Genomic DNA, 21,558 nt, shown 5'->3' with positions numbered 1-21,558 from the left:
CAAATTCCCCAGATCCGGATACGATCAAGCATCCATGGGACATGACTGACTAAGTCTGATCCGTGGAAGCCTCCCCATGTATCGGACTTGACTCTGACCCATTAAGAGATGGACGCAGGACCTCTGGGGTTGTCCTGTAGTGTCTGGCATCAGGGCAGAGTGCTGAGGGTTGTGAGGCCGATTCTCCATTGATAGGACTTGGTCTGGCACGTTTCATGCACGCTTGATCAGATTGGGGTCTGGGGCCGGCGCATATCTCATTCCTTGGACCATTCCTAAGCAGTTTTTGGTGTGTGGCAGGACACATAGTCCTGCTTGGGGAGCAGTGGAATAGAGGACTGCTGTTGTCATAAGTGGTTCTACTTGATATGCAATGATGTTTGGGGAAATGGGAGCCAAGGTTTCCCAGAAGCATTGTAACGAACTCATGAATGTTATTCACTTCACCTGTCAGTGGTTATAACACTGTGGGTGATCGGTGTACTGTACATTTAATTAAAGGCCTCGAGATTGGTAAACAGGCGGAGTCATCCAGTAATGAGAGCAGAGTTTCATGCAAGAAACAGCCAGGGTAGACCAGGTGAATGTGGAACTTTTCTAATCTAGAATAGATCAGGCTATGTTTAGCTGTTAATAAAGACAATGACAACAGTTTTTGTAAGACCATTACAACAGCTGTTTGTTCATTAGACACACACCACTGCCCTGTCTACATACAGTTGTAGACTGCAGCTGCTCTATAGCTTGTGCAGTAAGCATCATTATCAGTAAATGATTTAATTCTATCCACAAGAATGAAGGAACGCAATGAGCTAAAACAACACTCACAAACTGATATGCAAAACATTTCAAGCTTAAGCCACTGAGCAACCCTCAGCAGTATAAAAGCTTTCAGCTCATAAAATGAATTGCAAAATTATTATGATATACCAACGTTGCAGTAAAATTGCTTTCATGGGGGTTCTGACTCTTTTGTCGCAGCTGAGACCTCCTGACTCCCCTGTGAATGTAAGCTTGTATTTTCGCCATTTCTAAATGAAAAATCAATTTCGTCTAATTTGTGCATTTTATCAAATCTTCTGAGAGAATAAGAAGTCAAGAGTTGGATGAACAAGTAGAGAAGCACAACTGAATGTGGGAGGAAGTGAATGTACACAGGCGCGGCTTATAAAACTTGCAGGTGTGTGTGTGTGTGTGTGTGTGTGTGTGTGTGTGTGTGTGTGTAAGATGCAGACTGCGAATGTGTCAGTATTTGACTAAGCGTGTGTATATATGGAAGAGATATTCAGAGCATAGTGATAGTCAGCATAGTGTATGCATTTTTGTTTGGAGAAAAAGATAATGCTGTCAGCCTCAGCAAATGAAGTTGTCAAGAGTTACACTACTTATAAGACTTAGTGGCAAAGAGATATATCTGACAGTCTCTCTTTCTATTTTTTCTGTCAATACATGTTTTCTTATCCACATGTCACAGGTTTCATTCTTTACTCTCACCAGACAGGCCAATATCTATGTGTAAGGATTATAGTATGGTTATAAGGTCGGTAACTCTAAGCGTTGTTGTCAGGGGCCCGTGTGAGTTGGCATGATGTGCTAATTTGGTCAGCAAAGATTTCTGAGGCTGTTATGTTGATATTTGTTTAAAATACTTTAGAAAGATATGTATTTTGATCTTTATATGTTCCATTTGATGCTCCTTTCAAATATACTGTAATCGAAGTTGCACAGCCTGGGAACTGTTGAAATGCCAGTATTGCGTGATCTAAAAAACAAGATCATAGGCCAACAATAATGAAGGTTACACTGCAGATTAAACCAGAGAATAATGGACCAGCTGACGACTGGCAACTAATGGCCCTTCCTCCTCATTTCTTTCAGTGCTGTAATAAAGTTTTTCATTTACCTTCAACATACATTTATTTTTGTGATAGTATAATTAGTTTAATATATATTGTTACTGCAGTAGGTCTTTGCTGTGTGCAGAAAGTGCCACTCTTATAGTAATAGCTGCATAGCCAAACTAAATTTCTTCCTTCTTTTCCTTCTATGTTTAGACTCACTAAACGTTCTGTCCTGGGAAAACATATTTTTCTACAGCTGTTCATCAGTCATAAACACAGAACACCACTTAGATTAGATTTAAGAAATAGATCCTCACGTTATTTATTTCTCACTTGCCTCTCAGGACTTCAGTGCTATGCTATTATTAAGACTCCATGTAGAGTTTGTCGTTGATGAGCATGGGGAATTGGGTCTTACCTTTTAATGTGATGGCTTTGTAGTTTTGTTATCACATAATCTGCGATGTGATATCATTAGTTTTGTTAAGTTTAGTGTTTTAAAATTGTAACAATTAAGGTCAATTAAAATTACAATTACCCCCTGCTTTTTCTCTAGTACACCTCCTAGCCCTAGTAATAATTCTGAGAGTTAATAAAGTAAGGGTGTGTGAGTGTGTGTGTGCGTGTTTTGGGGATGCGAAGTCTGTTAAATTATGACCATGTCTGGTTATTAGTCAGACATCCTACAGGCATTGAGCTGATTAACTTTGGGATTAGACTGTGTTGGACCACGAATCACTGGATCACTGTTGGATGAACAAATCCAGGTAGTGCAGGCACACAAATACATTATCATACATCCAACCACACCAACCAAACAAGTGTTTTTAATGGTTTCTATACAGATGAACATGAGAATGTTCGATACACGTGCACTTCAGCGTGCAGGTAAGCTCATACTCATGTTCCCAGAGGTCTTGCTTATTAGAGTCTTTGTTGCAGTGGGATAAAACGATCTCTGTTAGCACTGATTGGTTGTTCTTCATGCCTACTTTTGCAGTACTACTTTGCTATGAAACCAGACATGTAAACCACATCTACAAACTAACAGCTTAGAAAATACTGCTCCTTACACACACAAACAGACTGCATAAACGGAGAGCTATTGCATTCTCTCTCTGACAGGAATGTTCTTGTCAGTGGTGGCCTGTAGATTTTGGGCTGTTTTCACTGATATCTGCAACAAACCTTGTTAATTCCTACACCTTGGGAATGCATGTTGCCTCAAAACACGGGTGTATTTAGATGAATGAAACACATACATATTCATAATGCAAAGCTGGCTTGCGCATATATTCCCAAACCTCCATCCCAGTTTGATTTTCAGTTGTAATCCCCTTAATTGCTTGTATTATCATGGTATTTCGACCAGATTTATGTAGTTAACGACTAATATTCTGTATTAGTTCATTTTGTGATCACTGTGCCTGTTCAACTCTGGGTTGTTTGAGCCAAAAACCACAGGGGAAAGTAGGACTCTGTGAATTTACGTTTTGCCTATAAAATGCATTTTGATTTTCTCTTCTTTATTTCATAATCAGTTATACAAATAAAGTGCAAGAACAGTGGCCCTAAGTAAACAAACAACACGCTTTCCAACCCAGCTGTCCAGGTTCATTTACATCCTCAGGCACATATGTTCCCTTACAGATGAGTGATGACATACATTAGTTATATGAAAAATACACTGATGCATGCTATATTCTCCAGGCTTATTACTTTTCCACTTGAAATTTGCATTAATGAAGTTTGAATGTGTGTTGTTTCTTGTTGTATGAAAGGAGTGTGGTCCTTTAAATGAGCACACATGTGTTGTTTTCTCCCAATTGTCCGTTCGGATCAGCAAGAACTGCCCCTAACCTTCTTACCTAATGCTGCGTTCAGACCAAACACCAAAAAGATGTTTGCGCAAATACAAATAACTTCAAACTACATCGATATGAACCCAAAACGAAGACATTTCTCTGTGATCTGACTGCAATACATGGATCAGAAAGACACTGAAATAACAACATCATAATGCCGCCTTTTAAAAAGCCTGAATTCATGCTTTGGCGGTTCTGTCGGCCAGATGACAAGTAAACAGCTCTTAAAATGATTGTTCCCTGAATGGAGTTCGGATTGATCAGAGCTGTGCTGTGCTGAGGCCTAACTTGCCAGGTAGTCTTACTTTTTCAGTTACTTGCCTCCATGGCAGTTCCTTATTTGTCCTGTCTCTGTGCAGGACAGTAGATATGTTATCATACAGCCCTGGGTGTCCGCAAACAGCCACAATAGTGATTGTTATGCTTAGAAAAGTTGATGCTGACTGGAGATCTGATCAAAAATCACTTTTCATACGTCAAAAGTTTGTATGTGACTCTGTTTGGCTCTGTGTGTACAGTTCACATTAGTGTTCATATGATTCAGGGAGCTGAACGTCTCAAAATGCTTTGCTTTGGCTCATTTATGTGCGTGGTTCGTTAATGATATCATCCAAAATAATTCCTCCACCCCTTCACCGGCTCTCTTCCTCTGATTGGGAGATGGGAGGAATGAGAGGCAGTAATCCAGGCCGCATCTCTTCAATTGATGAAAAGACAAGAGAAGTGAGAAAAGTATTCATCATGCTTTTTATCGAGGAGATGGTGAAAGATACGAGAAAGGGAGAGTATATATAAACAAAACAACATTTTGTAGTAATTAAGTGGTCGTATGGAAGGCTGGTGTCAGGTTTATTTAGTAAGAAAAGGAAAGAAAAGAATGGTTTAGATGGAAGGAAGTTGCCATAATTACACAGAAAAGTAAGTATTGCAGAGCAGAAATGACATAAGATTGCAAGGGAGTGTAAAAGAGAAGGCAGCGTGGGAAGGAGAGGTGTGGGTTGCCTGGAAGAGGAGGCAAAAGCAGGCAAAGAGGATCCAGAGAGAGGCACACACAAGCACTCTGATAGACAAACACACACACACAAACAGGCAAAGGTCACACAGCCATCCGCTGCCCGATACTCAGACAAACTGGCGCTAAAATGCTCTATTTCCCATCCAAATTAAAGTGTCAGTTAATATTAATGTGGAAGTGAAGACTGTCAGACAACCAACACACGGACACACACACACACGCACGCGCGCAAACCGCATTTACACTCATGCACACAGACAGAATTTAGAATCTCGCCTGGTCAATTACTATCAGCCGATGGAGTCACGCATGCAGGTCACAATGGAATGTGTGTGTGTGCACTTGTGTGTGTATGTGTAAAGCTCTGATCAGGCCCAGTGTCACGTCTCGTCCCATCTGTCACAGAAAGGTTATTTCTGAATGGAGATGCAATTGTGGTGTGCTGTATTAAAAAGAGGGAAAAGTGTGTGTGTGTGTGTGTGTGTGTGTGTGTGTGTGTGTGTGTGTGTGTGTGTGTGTGTACACCCTCTTATTTGCATATTTTTGAGCCTTTTGTTAGTGTGTTTGATTGTGTGTCTGTGTGTGCATGCACATTTCACTGCCTGTCAAAGTATTTGTGTGGATGAGGCAAGTTTTTTCATAGTTCACATTTTTTGTCCAGCTCAGGTAGGGTTTTGTTTCATTGTCGTTATGCTTGTTTGTGGTAGGTGTGTGTGTGTATGTGTGTGGCAGCAGATTGCATACAATTGCTGTTCTGTTTGTCTTGCTGTATCTTGTTGGTGTAAATGGGAACGCTGAGGAAGGAGGGAGGGAATAATCCCTCTGTATCTCTTTCTTCAACCGACCGGAACATCGTTCTCGCTTCTTGCTGGGGAACACACACACACACACACACACACACACACACACACACACACACACACACACACACACACAGACACAACAAACACATTGCCCAACCAACCATGAAATCGTAATGTCAGACCTGTTAATGCCTCTAGATAGTGGCTACTGCATCCCTGCGTGGTCCTGCACCTTACACATAAACACAGACACAGACACATGCACATACACTCACAGACACACACACACACACAGGGAATAAGCAGAGAGCTATCTTTCTCTCTCTGACAGGAATGTTCTACTCAGTAGTGGCCTGTAGATTTTTTGCTCTTTTCACCGATATCTACAACAGACCTTGTTAATTCCTACACCCTGTGAGTGCAGGTTGCCTCGAAACACAGTTGTGTTTGAATGAATGAAATACTTCATGAAATTTATATTCAGAATGCAAAGCCTGCATGCAAATATATTCCCAAACCTTGTGCCCAGTTTAGTTTTCAGTTGTAATCCTCTTAATTGCTTGTGGTAATGTAGGGTTAATTAATCCTTTCTAGTAATTCATTTTGTGATCGTCGTAGCTTTTATTTCATAATCAGTTATACGTATAGTGTGCATATACAGTGGCCTTATGTAAACAAATGGCAAGATTTCAAACCTAGCTGCCTGGGTTCATTAACAACCTCCAGCACACATGTTCCTGTTAAGAAGAAAGTCGGTATACATTTATTTCTTGCATGCAAAATACTGTCAACATTGATACTATGCTATAATCTCGGCACTTATTGCTTATTAAGAAGATGGGGAATATAGTTTCTGTTTTAATCATTTGAAATGGCTGTCATTTGCATTTATAAAGTTTGACAGTTTTTGGTGTTTTGTTATATAAAGGGACTGTATAAGCAAACATTTTAGGCTTTCTTCCTTTCTATTTTTGAAACGTGTTTGAACTTGACATCTGTAAACTATTGCGATCAGCATTTTCCCTGAGTTGAAGACACAGGACATGAAATCTAATAGAGAATCAGCCAGAAACAGTTTGACTTTGTATACTTTATGATATTGTCTTATAGTATCAGAATTTGGTTGATAGTCACTGTCAATATTAGAGTTTATTTGAACAATTTCAGGGTGGGAGCACACAGGTCTACGTTTTTTTGACTTCACTCTCTGCTCTAACCGCATATCAGTAGTCTGCATAAGTAAACCCATTTCAAAAATATACACATGGATTATTTGTACTACCTTTTTTCACCATTTGCTCTTACCATATACTGCATTAATTGAGCGCATGATTCAAAACATCAATTTGCACTATGACCTGAAGTAATGAAACCAATACTGAGCTCTAATGGAGAATGTAGTCAGTCAGTGTAATGGAACAGGTCAATATCTGATGAACACCAGGTACATTACGCTGTGTGTGTGTGTGTGTGTGTGTGAGTGTGTGAGTGAGATTTAGGACTACATTTGCTTCCAGTCCTATCATTACTCTATTGTGTTTATGTGTTTGACTTGGATGTATGTATCAAACATATCAGATTTGCTTGTAAATATGTTGCTATGTGCATTTTGTTTGTGTGTTTTCACATCAATTTCAGTATCTCTGCAGTTAGTCGTGTGTGTATGTGTGAGTAAGAGGGGCAGCATCAGCGCCAAAGAGAATCACCCTGTCAGTCTCCATGTCTCTTCGTCTTTCCCCCGGCGGCGTCACTCTTCTCCCTCGCCACACAGATCAAAGAGCTGACACATGCCCCCGATGTCCCCTCTCTCCTCCTCTCTTCTATCTCTGCCTCACACTCTCTGTCTCTCTGTCTTCCTCGCAATCGTAACCCTCTCCCTCTGTCACTCATCCTCTCTTTCTATCCTTTACATCCAGCTTCCTCCCTGACTATATCAGCGGGGATTTTGATTCCATTACTGCAGAGGTCAAAGCTTTCTTTTCAGACAAGGTGAGTGGAACACAACCTGCACACACTCTCAGAGCTACAGGTATACACACAGAAACACATAAAAAGTAATAGGACTTCAGACAGGCATAACTTGAAAGTTTGGACTAAAGAACCACATGCTATTCTCAACTTGAAACTGGACCCTTTAACCACCTTGACATAACTTCATCTAGACGCTGACAATATCCAACATGGATTCCTCTGAGATGAGACCTTTCCTATCTGATGCAAAGTGCCACCACAATGTAGAGCAGTTTTAATTCACTACCATCTTAAAGCTTACAGCGACATCAAAAGTTGTAGCTTTATGTTCACTATAGCTGCGCATTGTGCCAAGACGTAGAAAAAAGTAAACCATGGATTGTGTACAGGACTTTTGAATAAATACACATCAGTTATCTCCATTTCTGATTACTTTCTGGGATATTCAACAAAAGGAATGCAATATAGCATAAATTGTAGCCAGCCTGTCAAACCCAAACTTGGCTTATCTTATTCCTATGTGTCTTCTCTATAACCGCTTCAACTACAAAACCTTGACAATCAGTTGAACTGGCATTGCTTGGCTCATTGCACTGCTTTAATGAGCTAATAAGAGACAAAAGCAATGAATGTATCAGACAGGATAGTCGGTAACATAGGAAATTAAGGTTTTTTTTTGTTAGTTTTTTTACTTCTTTGTCCGTGTAATAAATTCCATTGTCATGATGCAGTTATGATCCTGAATAGAGGCACACTTTCCCAAACTGACCCAAACAATATCACTGCAATCGGGAAAATAAAACCCGAGGGGACATTTTTTGCACTAAAATGTCAAAAAGAAAAAAACAAGACCCTACCTTGAGGTATGACATTTTCCTCAGAGAAATTCGTAAATTAATTCAAGCTAATGGTGCGTTTCATTTGGTCACTTGTTGCCATAACATCCAGGAAAACATCAGATGATAGGTTAGGAAGTGACAAAGGAGGCCACTGACCATGACTAAATATAACGTGACTTCAGTTTAAATACATCTGTCATCTGTGAACATTTTGTTTTCATTTTCATGATTAAAAGACCCCTAGAGGCAACAAATGACACTGACATTAGATATTCATCAAGTACACTGAATAGTCATAGAGTTGATGTCAAACTGTGTGGATGAATGGATTGAATAATATCCAAACTTGACGAGGGTCAAACAGCCTTTTAAGCTCAAGACTCAACAGGAGTTCCAACTACAGTGACACGAACATGGAGACTGAATCATCAAAGTGGGTACAACCGAGTGGTCTGACATGCCTTCAGCTGTCAGTGCTCTCCAGATTTAGACCCAGTCATCAAAAGCCTCCTCTGGAGGTGGTCAGAGTGACATTTTACAGGTACATTTCACTCTCTGACCACCCAGGATCAGGCAAACTGAATACTTTTTTTTTTTTTTTTACTTTTAACAAAAACCATGTCCCTGTTAACATACAAAACAACTCTTGTTGCATATTAGTCTGCTAATAGCCTAAATGCCATTACTGGCTCTTAACCTCACAGTAATCGTCTTTAACCTCAGCATAATAGATGTAATGGTGGAGCTTGTTGGGAGTGTTAACAGCCTGGCAGGAGGCACACTGCTTTGCATTTAACTAAAGCCAAAGATCAGTGCAATTGTTGATCAGTGCAATCAGTGCAGAATGTTAGGAAAATATCTGCATGTTTGATCAGGGGTCATGAGATGAATGCCCATAGATATAAAGAAAAAACGTTATTCTTTTGTACAAAACTATTTTTATTTTCTTGACATTTTCTCTAGTAGTCATATTAAAGTGTTATGTGTACACCCTTTCAGGCCTCTGAAAATTATTCAAAATAACCAGATGATTTGAGTGTTGAAAGTCACACTTTGCTTTCATTGCAAGAAGACATTTCTTTATGTTAACTGGTCACAAGGTGTATACAAACAGAGAGTACAAAATGTATTTTAAAGACCTGCAGATGGGCTATTAAATCATGTAAATATAAAAGAAAACACATTTCACTGGGGTGTTGCATGGGATAGTGAACAGGAGTCTGCATTTTTGGACAAGTTCTGTTTTTTTACTCGAGAAACATTTTGAAATAAGTTGTAAATGCATTCAACCATAAATACAGTATATAAAAATACAGTCTAGACACAAGACGATGCTTCTCCACTGTCCTCTGAAGACGTCCTACGTCATAGTCCTCCCTCCCTGCGTCCCTAGCCGTCCATGAAACTTGTTCATAAGGCATTTTTTGACTCAGCTATCCAAGGTCAGAAAAATAAAATGCAAATTCTCCTGTGAAATGGACTACCCGTTGTTTCTAACAAGCAAAATGTCAGGCCAGAACACTTGAGAGATGAAGCTCGGTTCAATAAATAATAGATACATGGTAAGTTTCACATAAACACACACACCTTAGAGAAAAGAAAATGCAATGCCCATGTAATCTTTTGCTGTGTTTAGCTGTGTGTTACTGTGATCAGAGCCCCACAGATGCACACAGTTTAAAAAGCAGATCCAATACTTAACAACACACATGCACAACCACACATGATCACACACTCACACACAGAGATATTGGTTGCCTTTAGCTGTGACACCCTCCTTTTCTCTCTCACCCTTCTCCCCTCTATTTCTCTGTAGCTGTCTGTAATATTAGTACTTTTTTTCATAAGTATCACACAGGTTGCCTCAAAAAAATGAGCGAAACCGTTTTTTCCATGAGAGAGAACAGACTTTTATGGTAATGCTTTGGGAGCAGAACAATGGGAAAGTTTGAGGCGTTCCCTCAGAGATTTGTCGGAAACGGTGAATAATTCTGCATAAATGGAAAGGAGAGAACAGAAAAGCAACCGCAAGGGAGGGAGAGAGGGGAGGAGAGGCAGGGATAGAGGGGTGAGGGAAGAAGGGGAGGTGAGGGAAGAAGGGGAGGGGAGGGAGGGAGGGAGGGAGGGAGAATGGATGGGATCAAACAGAGCACAGCGAACAAGTTTGTGTGTGTGTGTGTGTGTGTGTGTGTGTGCGTGTGTGTGTGTGTGTGTGTGTGTGTGTGTGTGTGTGTTAGGGAAGATGGTGTACTTTGGGAGGAAAGTGACAGTGTGTGGATGGAGAAGGAGACAGAGGGAGAGAGCATAGTTGTTTACCTGGATGCTGTAGTTTAGGGCCACTGACTGGAGCCTCTGCATTATTCAGCAACACAGCCAGCAGACAGCAAGACAAGACTCAAACACTGATTTATACCTCTCTGCATCTCTCTATCTCTTTCTGTTTTTCTGTGCTCTGTTATCCCCCTATCCCTTATATCTGCCTTGGTTTTTGTTTTGCCCTCTGCGTGTGTACATCTATCTGATTATGTTTTGTTGCCCGTGTGTGTCTCCATTTTTCTTTTGTGCGTAGGGGTGCAAGCTGATAGAAACAGCAAAACAGGATCTCACAGACTTCACCAAGTGTCTTACAATTATGGTGGAGGAAATTCAGAGACGACAGTTGCAGGTAAACATCCACTGCTCATAACACACTGAAAGTCTGGCATTTTTACTGCTAAAGTCCCATATTGTAAAAGTAACACTTCCCATCCTTTTTTGATTTACAGCAGGTTTAGGTGCTCTATAAATACTGTGAAAGTATCAAAATGCTCAATCCATGGTGAATTCAGATACTGTACCTTCAAGACAGCTGCCATGACTTCCATAAGGTTGTGATGTCACAACTATACAGTCAACATTCTCGGGGCTGGGGCTGCAAAAAAGCTGGCATGATATAGAAACACTGTGAGAGCTGACCAGTCAGAGAAGACTTGGCACTTAAACAGAGCGTTCGGACAAAAGGTGAATAGAGGTGTTGCAACAACGGACAAGATGACATAAATAATGTATTTTTTGAACATTTAAACATGTAAACATTACCACTAGGCACCTAAATTAAAATAACTAATATAGAAAGCAGAATATGGGATCTTTAATGGAAAGTGAGACATTTTGTCATTTGGTTTAATTGACGAGAGTTGGATGAGAATATAAATGTCCTAGAAGCTAGGAGCAAGAAACTATTAGACAGGTCTAGAGGGATGAAAATCTGCTTCACTAATTAACACATTATATATTTTTTTGTTTAATGTGCTATTTGCAATGCTATATGGTCTATGATCCTTGGTCTGGACCAGTGACTTTCTGTTAAAAATAGTAGTTATTGTTATAATGATCACAATGCAATACTGGCAGTACTGTAGTTATAGCACTGGGTAAAATTAAAAAGTACAGCTCTGTTCTCCATCTTCTGAGAGTTTAGTGCCCCTAACAAGGCATTCAGTCCTCAGGTACTTAACATAAGATGTTGAGAGGTCAATAATATTTGACTGTGGTTCGCTGTGGGCAGATCTGAGGTGCGGGCATGTGTGGGTGTATGAATATGAAATGCTGGAAAAGAACATGCATGCTCGCTCGACATTCCCTGAGGTAAAGAGTGTGGAAAAATATCATTGGAATGACATCAGCCAAATTTATCCCTACATATAGTATTCAAGTGTAACTGTGGTTTTTGCGCTGATGTGAAATGAAATACTTTACTCTTGTTGTGATCTTTGTCAAAGTGTAAAGCATCTCCTAACAACCTGATACCCAAAACTCTGAAATGAGCTGCCAGCCAGAGCGAAGCCCCGTGCTCAGCCAGCTGCTGCAGAGCCCAGACACATGGTGATCTGATCCAGAGATTGACTCCATTTCCATTCTGACTCACAAAATGTCAGCTGAATTGCACAGAATGTACATCACACGATGGGGAAAAATATGGAATACAGCAGTGAAACTCTCGCCAAAAAGCCACCAAGGCTTTATTTGTGATTGTATATGAGTCAGACCTTCGTGTAAATGCACAATTACGACGAAAGAGGCACTTTTAAGATTTACCGTAGTTTCGTTTTCGGGCAAGCTAATTTTCAATGGGGTGCAGGGGCACTTTTACGCTAGCATCAAAAACCTGTTGTCCAAAAACCTTCTTTTTAGTAAACTCTGCATACACAAACAATGTTTTCAATGCTCGTGTTCATGTGTAGAGACCCTGGTGATACTACGAGCAAGGTTTCATGTTGTGTCGAGCCTTCTTAGTGTTTTAAAAAAAGAGATTTTGATGCTAGCGTAAAAGCGCCCCTGCACCCCATTGAAAATTAGCTTGCCCGAAAAGGAAACTACGGTAAATCTTAAAAGTGCCTCTTTCGTCATGATTATGCATTTACACGACGGTTTGACTCATATACAATCACAAATAAAGCCTTGGTTGCTTTTTGGTGCGAGTTTCACTTTAGTATCTTGGAAAATTATATTTTTTATATTCATCTATGTATGTGTATATTTATTAGTGTACCTATCTTCTTTCTGTCTTTCTTTCCCCTGTCGTCCCCTTTTTCGGTCTCCATTTGATCTAATATTAGCCTTTGTTAGCAGCATGGCGAGTGTTGCTCCAATCACTGATGAGTGCGCCAATCACTTTAAACCTTGAGGCTGATGAAACACCACAGAGAAGATGCTTGCAGCCACACAAAAATGCACTTCATCTCATACAGAATGCACATGTGTTGTCACATTGTGCATTTGCACTTTTTTTGTTCTTTGGTGTCTGGCTTCAAGCGAAGATATACTTTTGTCCTTTCTTTCCATGGACGTCTTTTGTTGTTGGCCTAGCTAATATTTACTCTGCCTTTTAACTGGTGTTTGTCCGTCTGTCTGCCTGAGAGAGATAGGAGCCCGGCAATCAGTTTTTTCCCGACATTCTGTAAGAGTTGCTGATGATGACTTTTCCTGTTTGTTTACCAAGGTTTTTCTGCTTTTCTTTACTGACGATGACTCTTATTTGAACTTTTGTTCCCTTCAGCACTTTGTGAATAGGAGTAGTGTACAGAAAACTTTTATCATGTTTTCATGTCACATCTTGTCATTTTCTCATTTGCTCACCACTAATTTTCAAACCACTTAGCCTGTTTAAATGAATTTACACATGGATGAAATCACTGCAGAGTGATTTGCAGATTGCTGAGCATTGTTCCCCTGTTTGGGCTATTTAAGATTCAACATATTAACCCCTGAATGTTTTCCTCATCACAGCTTAGCACTTTCAGAGGATTATAGTGGGTGGATGAGAATGTTTGTGTGTGTGTGTGTGTGTGTGTGTGTGTGTGTGTGTGTGTGTGTGTGTGTGTGTTCATGTGTGTGTGTGTGTGTGTTCATGTGTGTGTGTATAGATATAGATATAGAGATAGATAGATAGATAGATAGATAGATAGATAGATATTCATTCATACACACACAAGCATGTGTCTTTGTGTGTATATGTCTACATTGTGCATGTGTTTTCAAAAGGCTAGTTTGTGTGTTTGAGCATTTGGTACCTGTTTACATCTGTTTGTCGATGAACATGTTGAAGTCTCGTCTGTCTGTATTCTCACATCTCTGTCCTAGTTAGCTTCTCTCTCCTTGCTTCACTCTTTCAAGCATAAAAAGCATTACTTTTTTTCATTTTCTTCTCTCTTTCTCTCCTTATCTGTTCATCATCCACAATAAATGGATGTGAGTGTTTTGTGTTGATTTCCGAGTCGCTCTGACTCCCCCAGCCAATCGGGAGAGAGTACGGCCGGATCTGTTGAGCCAGCTTGTTGAGTTTTATTCATTCAGTTGTGAGATTCTCCTTGCCCTGCTTGTTTTTTTGTTTTTAGTAAACAAACATGAAATAGGAACAAATGAAAATCCAGATTGATGTAGGGAGTTTGATATGCGTAGCGGACACAACAGCAGTGTGATGGAAAGCGGAAGATTGAGCAAGCTACTGTGTCATTGGACGCTCAAACACAATACACCTCTAGTCGTGGCTCCTTGTTCTCTTTCACCATTCTTTACTTTCTTTGAGCTTTTCTGTCCTCTGGAACTAACCGATACTCTTCACTGATACTGTTCTCTGTTGGTTTGATCCCTCCACACCTCTCTTATTCCTCCTTCTGGTAGCAGCTTTGTTCCTATCATGACCTTCTTGGATATAAATGATTTGTTCTAAGTAAGCAATAAGAACGGTGAGGACATCAGAGGTGTAGCCTGTTGTAGATAAAAGATTCCACTTAAATAAAATGGCCACTGTCCGTATCCTCATTTTGGAAATATTAACATTGATTTGAAAATGGATGTTAAGTTTTTTGAAAAACTTAACCTTAAACTTAAAACTTAACATGAATAGAGAAAAGTGACATACTTTAATTATTCAGAAACTATTAAGAATATACAATTTCAATGAGCCACCCCATTACACTGGGCTACCCATTCCTGGTACTGTCACTCTGATTCAGACTATGGTAGGGATGGGATCAGTTGACTAGTTGATTAAACATGTCTAGCTTTACTAGTCGGCACCAGATACTAGTCGTTACACATATAATTTGCGTATTGACATAATGTGCACTGATATGTCAAGTCTGTTGGGCAAATGTTGCAGCAAGCATCTGTTGCTTATATTAACAATGCTAGTTAACCAAACATGGATTAATGTATTTGCTATGCAGTTGTGTTCACCCAATGAACATGCCATTGCAGTCACCAGGCACATTTCCTAAAAAATGTTTGTTAGCTTGATTATTGTTTTACAATAAATATTATTTGTTAACTATTAGATACAAATTTTCTTCGTTTTTGTCATGTTTTGTAGTATAATGTGCGATTTGCCACTATTTTTAGTGGCATTTAAAGTACATTTTAGTAATTGAGGAATGTGATTACAATTTCAAAAGGCTTGCATAATATACATAATATTGGCAATTGTTATCTTACATTCAATTCATTTTAAGTTTAAACACCCATTTCAATTTCAGGGAAATTAGCAATTGGCATTGATGAAAGTCATAAATTGTGTGTTAATCTGTGGCTAAGAATGGTCCCCATTAAATGCACCATTTATTACAGTTTGAGTTTTGATTTCTTAAATGGGAAATTTTTAATGTGGGTATTTGAAATCTGTTTCAAAAGATTTGCATGTTTTGTAGGGGTAAATAAGCTCACTCCTGACCCACAGACACCACAACAAGTTGTTTGGTTTTGAGAAACATACTAATCCCTTTTGGCCTCTGTGTTTTCATGGGATGTGTTGACACTAAATAAAATTTAGATAGAGTAACCCTGATCTTTTCCTGTAAAACCAGGTTAGGAAAAAAAATGTTTTTGTTTCCATCTGTTTGAAGGAACACATGGATCTTCTCTTCATAGGTTAATGCACTGAGTTTCAGATCTGGCTATTATTTTGTAATTTTTATTAATCAAATGGAAGTATTTGACTCAAAGATGATAATTTTTCTACTTCATAACATCACTCTCTTTTGGTCTCTCTCTCAGACGTGCAGAGGGGAGTTTGTTTACTGAGTGTTGTTGTTGACAGTGTCGCCAATGCCTCTGCATGTGGGGGCGTCAGACAGATGTTGAAATAACCCTCAATCTCAGCAGTGGTTAAGTTTTAATTCCATAGCCTGATGCAGGAAGTTTCAATACGTTCAGCTCGGTAAACAGTCCGTTCAGGTTATGTACAGTAAAGAGCTGCTGCACAAATTTGATCTGAGCTTGTTCACCTTGTGGGGAAAGCTGAATTCATTTAACCAAAGGCAGCTTGTTAACATGGTAAAAAGGCAAATGGAAACGCATTTCACAGTGGCGTAGTGGGTTTCCTGTGATGTTATTTACTGAACGGGTTAATGCATTCACATAAACTTACAGAACAAAAAACACTCACAAATCTGTTATCGTAGCAGAGGAATGTGGTAAATATGAACTGGCTGATATGAAGATGTAGGTGTAAGAGCAGTCATTTCTCAAAGTTTGAAATGTAGTTAGTAAACTTTACATGATTGTAAGTTATTGGCTGCTACTGTCTATCTTTGTAATGTTTGGATACAGCCAAGCAATAACAGACAAACTCAGTGAAGGTAATAGGAAATAAATTAACCTCTTCCGTTCAGTTTGTTTGTTATTCGCAGTATGTGTGTTAAGGTGAAAACACTGAAGTGATATGTGATTGACTGTCAGTCGTCACCCTCTGACAGAGCCTCTGCCCTCTTGACTTTAAGGCTGTCAGCAGTGGAGCTTGACTGCTCAGGGACTTTGTGTAAGAATATAACTGCTGAGAGCTGTAAATATTGTGCTTAAGTGAACTGCTGGCTCAAAGTTAAGACAGACCTTATTTTGGCACTGAGGTTGCAGGAAATTGTATAAGTTTAAGTAATCCATTTAGCTTTCTTGATTTGCTGTTAACTTGTTTACCTCTTAAATCAAGACTGTTGTTTACCCTCAATGTAATGGCCCAAATTCCTTCTTTGATCTACCGCTGATTGTGTATCTCTCCTCCATCTCAGTTTTCCCTCGAAGCTCCATGTCCTTGCCGTTTCTTTCCTTTAATGTTTACTTGTCCCAGTGGCATTTGTTAATGTGCTTGTTTGTTTGTTTTTCATTCTTTGTTTAATGATGGCTGGTGGTATTCTATATTTTGTTATTGTCAACAAATCCCATAAAAAGACCAAAGCCAGCAAAATTACAAGTCCATCTCTCATTACATTCTGACTTCATGTTATGGAAAATAAAGGAACAAGCTGTAAAAGTAAAACTGCGTGGCTCACTGTTGCATTCTTAGTAGTTTATAGACAACAACGGACCTCTATGGCCCAGAGGAATGAGATGTATCTGGATTTGACTACACAAACGGTATAAGTTTTGATCTTTTGAGGGATTACTTTGCAGGACATCGTTAAAAACTACTAAACAAGCTCTGTACCCGCTTTATTTACTCATATCTGAAAATGTGTCTCTCAACAATTCATTCAGTCTTCACCAACTTTTACACACAAAAACGGTACAAAAAACAATTTTTTATTGTTTACCTCCTCACCTTCAATGATTTTTCTAAAACATCCTTATCCTTAATATAATACTGCCAAAATGTTTTAAACACTTCAATTCTGTTTGCCTTTCCAGGTGGATGCCATAGTGACACTGGGTGGTCTGGGTGGCAGATTTGACCAGACCATGGCATCTATTGAGACCCTCTATCACGCTCTGTCCATGACACGACTCCCCCTGTTGATCATACAGGGGACTAGCCTGGCATGCCTACTCAGACCCGTAAGTGTACTTTAAGCACACTGTCCTTAGCCTTCACATTGTGCGCATAGACAAACCACTTTGTAATGAATTTGCCCTTTTCAGTGTTTTACATTCATTTTCACAGGTGTAAAATACAACTAAAAGGGAGGTTATAACACTTCTACATTGGTTGTGGCCTGTCATTTTAGTGCACTTTTCATGAAGCTCAAGGTGCATTTATTATGGGTATATCTGTATTTGAAGGCAAGACCAGCAGTATATTTTCACCACGCTGGAATAACAAACTGCTCTAACATCCTCTACCCCCCCGTCGCCTCGTCTCTTCCTGTCAGTCTCTTCATTTTCTGTTCTCTCAAAAATGTTCTTTCCCTTGCTCTGCTTCCACCTTGATTGGAGTGTTGAACACTTTGTTTCTTTGTTAAGTAATCACTTCAAGAACCCCTGCACGCATGCACACACACACACACACACACACACACACACACACACACACACACACACACACTCGCGCTCTTTTGGTGCCCCAATTTGCTGTTGTACATGAGAGAGTGTCTTTTGATACTCCCAAATTGTTTTTCCTCAATGCCAGCCACTTTCTCATGCTCCTCAGTTGATTGAGTTTACAAGTGGGCCAAGTAGCCGTCATTTGGGACACACTTTTTTTTCCCTGCCTTCTTTTTTTTTTTTTTCCCCCGTGTTGTTTATTTGCTGGATCCTCAGGACAAACAACTAAATGTCGCACTTCTTGATGACACCTTGTAATACGTTAAGTAAACCTTTCTCTCATGCACTCCCTCCCTACCTCTTGTCATTATTCCAAAGGCGCGTTGTCATTTGCTGCTTCATACCTCGACACCTCCAATTAATCTTACTTCAGTGAGGGTAAATTAAGCTCGTTTGTCAACGCAGCTCCAATTCGCTAGCGACTGATGAACGCAGACGCCTGTACATGAAGGTGAACGCAACCTTCGAAAGACCCAGTGCTATTTGTTCAAGTTACATCTGTAATTGAAGTGTTTACAACTTTTGCCAAATATCCTCACCGGCTGTATTCCATGCAATCAAAGCTTTGTTACGTGCTGAACTTTGGGATTTGGTGGTACAATCAATACATAGAGGGTTGTTGACGTGCTGCGCACAAACATAGACAAGAAATTAAGACCAGAGGTAAATTGCCAGTCATGTCCGTTTTGCAAATTTGACAAGTATAAATGCAGTGTCCCTTTAAACATGCACATTTTAGAAAGTAAGTGAGACTTGCTTCTTCTTTCCAGAGAAAATCAGTGCCAGCTTAAGTAACAGATATGCTCTGACTTAATCAGGATTGCGTCTGTTGTTTTAGCTTTTGTTTCCCAGATGAGGTGTCAAAGTGTTACTATGCTATCTTTGGGAAATATGCAGAAGTCCTGTGTTTTCTATAGCTGGCTCAGGGCTTTTGCATAATTCTCATGTCTTTTATTAAATCACGGGTGGGGACATTGCAAGGGCTGCAGGCTTGTTTATTCTGAGTCCCTACACGACAGGAAGATGTTTTAATCAGTCGATGTCCCATGGTGAGGCTAAATTTACTCAAATTGGGTCTAAAGAAAAAAAGTTGCACCGAGTTCATCTGTTTTGTTGTTTTTTCTCATTTGTCATTTGCTCTATTGAGTCTGGGTCCAAGGGCCAAGCAGAGCCACATTAACTCAAGTTAGTATCCCAACACCTGAGGATATTGAGAGAACCTGCTCTCTGTGTCGTGGGATAGGAAAGGCACAGTGCTGCGTCAGCCCAATCCGTGCTATAAATCATTCTAGAGGCGCGCACACACTCTAGGTCAAATGTACAAGCTTGTTTTGGTGATGCCCTTTTGAGGAGTGAAACTTGTCAGACAAGAGCTGATTTAAATGATAAAGTGTGATAGCTGAGGTATGTTAACTCATTCCAACTTCTGCTGTACTGGAGCAAGTTAGCAACTATATGGCATTTAAATAAGAAATGAATAAAACATGAGGTAAAGAGCTGACTTGATGTTCTATTCTACAAAGAAACCCAATGACAATTGATAACAGTGGCCTTTTGATATTATTTTTAAAGCCAAAGAACATTTAGGGAAAAATCATGGCAATATTATTATATATACTCTATATACCTAATTGTGTTATTAATACCTTATCTCTCTGTCTCTGCAAAATACATAGTCTTTTAAACTAAGTTGATGAACATGTAAAAGATTACATGTGCTTCAATATCAGTGTGTTAGCATTGTCATCATCAGCATTCTGACATTAGTATCAGGGTTGTTTCGATTTAAGTATCACAAGTGGGAGTAAGATCTACAGGGAGTTCTACAACCAGAAAAAGGTACATTCTTCCACTGCCTACAGACTCTCCTGCATATGTGTGCGTGCATGTGCAGGTGCACATGCATTTGTTTTTCATTCTCTCTGTTCCTCACACACTGTCTCTCTGACACACTTGCACAAAAAGACTGTGTTTATGTATAGAAAACAACCTGAAGGATGTTTCCTTAACACCAAACGCTCCAAAGCTTAGAATTTTCCCATGATTCCTGCCCTCCGGGTCTGCAGCTCCAGGAAGCCAAGCAAAGGAAACTCTGCTTTAAACATGTCACACTTTCAAGATTTCAAACTCCTAATTTAATGTGAATGCCTTTGCTGTCTCTGTCTGTATCTGTTTGATCCTTTTAGATGTCGATCTAAGCTCTATCCGTCAACGCTTTTTGTCTTTTTATTTATGAAGTGTGTGACACCTTGAGCATATGAAGTGTTTATGATACAAAATCATCAAATTTCAGAGATTTTTTGTTTCCTCCAGATGCAACATTTCTTTACCACATACACATGTATAGGCTACAATGAGGTGTCGAGTTTCTTTGTATCTTTGTTTTCATGCGTTGTCAATGCGAGAAACTTTGTTTTGACCTTTTTACATTCCAGGATAAGACTTCATTATAACCACTGCATTCGTAGCAAAGCCATTATTCAACCTGAAGAGCCTGACACTACCTTGCACCTACACTGTCTGATGCTTGCTTTTTTTATCTTCCAGCCCTGGTTTCCCAAGAGGATACTGACATTTTGAAATTTTGTTCATGTTTATATTTTTGTAGAGCATTTTATGAAAAGATGTCACTGTATCTCAAAAACATTTCTTCATATGACCCTCAGACTCCTTAACACTGCCAAATATCCTCCTATTGATACTGTTTTTTCTGAGCTAATAAGATATGCTATAGGAAACACTGCCTGTCAACTCCATGTGAAGAATTCATGAGAGTGCAACCAGTGGCTGTACTGTTGAAGTGAAAAGCTGGTTGTTCTTATGGTAATCCGTAGCCAGCGCAAAATTCTTTTGACTTACTGTGACACACAGTAAAATAGAGTATAATTCATATTGGCAAGGTATCCTTTTTAAGTGTGGATTGGAGCTGAAAATGGGTTGCAGCATTGACAGGAGCAATAATTTATTTTAATGAGCCGTGTTCCCTGGGCGGAGAAGCTCACTTTTCTCATTTGGGGCTGGAAAAGTTTAAGAAGTCGTGCTCCACATTTGTTTTCTCTTTTGATTTTTTCTATCTCATTGTTTCCACCTGTCATCGGCTCTTGGACACACACACACGCAAATAAATACTCATTATATTCATTTTTGCACTCACGCTGTGTGTCAGCAGGGCAGCCACAGACTGGGAGTGAACACAGGCCTGGAGGGGGACTGGTGCAGTCTCATTCCAGTAGGTGGACCCTGCCAAACAATCACCACTGGACTCAAATGGAACCTGAGTAAGTCCCCTTTATTCATTGTTATCATCTGTGTGATGCTACACAGCCAATAACTAGATTTAAACATTATTACTTTATTCTGCATATGTAGGTTATTTTAATTTTATTTCTGTATCATATTTAAACTTCACATTTCTTTCATATGACTTGTACA

The 21,558-nt window shown here is 39.6% G+C and overlaps 1 protein-coding gene across 7 annotated transcripts in view; it reads left to right on the top strand.

The window, feature by feature from the left end:
* Positions 1 to 21,558, top strand: part of tpk1 (thiamin pyrophosphokinase 1) — a 126,263-nt gene that overhangs the window by 80,041 nt on the left and 24,664 nt on the right. For 5 of the 7 annotated variants that reach the window (XM_030397663.1, XM_030397661.1, XM_030397662.1 and 2 more), the window contains 4 exons: positions 7,441 to 7,513; positions 10,904 to 10,999; positions 17,494 to 17,640; positions 21,293 to 21,404. In XM_030397663.1, coding sequence (XP_030253523.1) covers positions 7,441 to 7,513; positions 10,904 to 10,999; positions 17,494 to 17,640; positions 21,293 to 21,404 — 428 coding nt within the window. The remainder of the gene's footprint in view (positions 1 to 7,440; positions 7,514 to 10,903; positions 11,000 to 17,493; positions 17,641 to 21,292; positions 21,405 to 21,558) is intronic. The other 2 variants (XM_030397665.1, XM_030397667.1) reach the window with 1 other exon arrangement.

The sequence above is a fragment of the Sparus aurata genome, chromosome 19, assembly GCF_900880675.1.
Source record: "Sparus aurata chromosome 19, fSpaAur1.1, whole genome shotgun sequence".
Classification (NCBI taxonomy): domain Eukaryota; kingdom Metazoa; phylum Chordata; class Actinopteri; order Spariformes; family Sparidae; genus Sparus; species Sparus aurata.
Note: the sequence above shows the minus strand (reverse complement) of the source record. Positions and strands in the feature narration are given on the sequence as shown.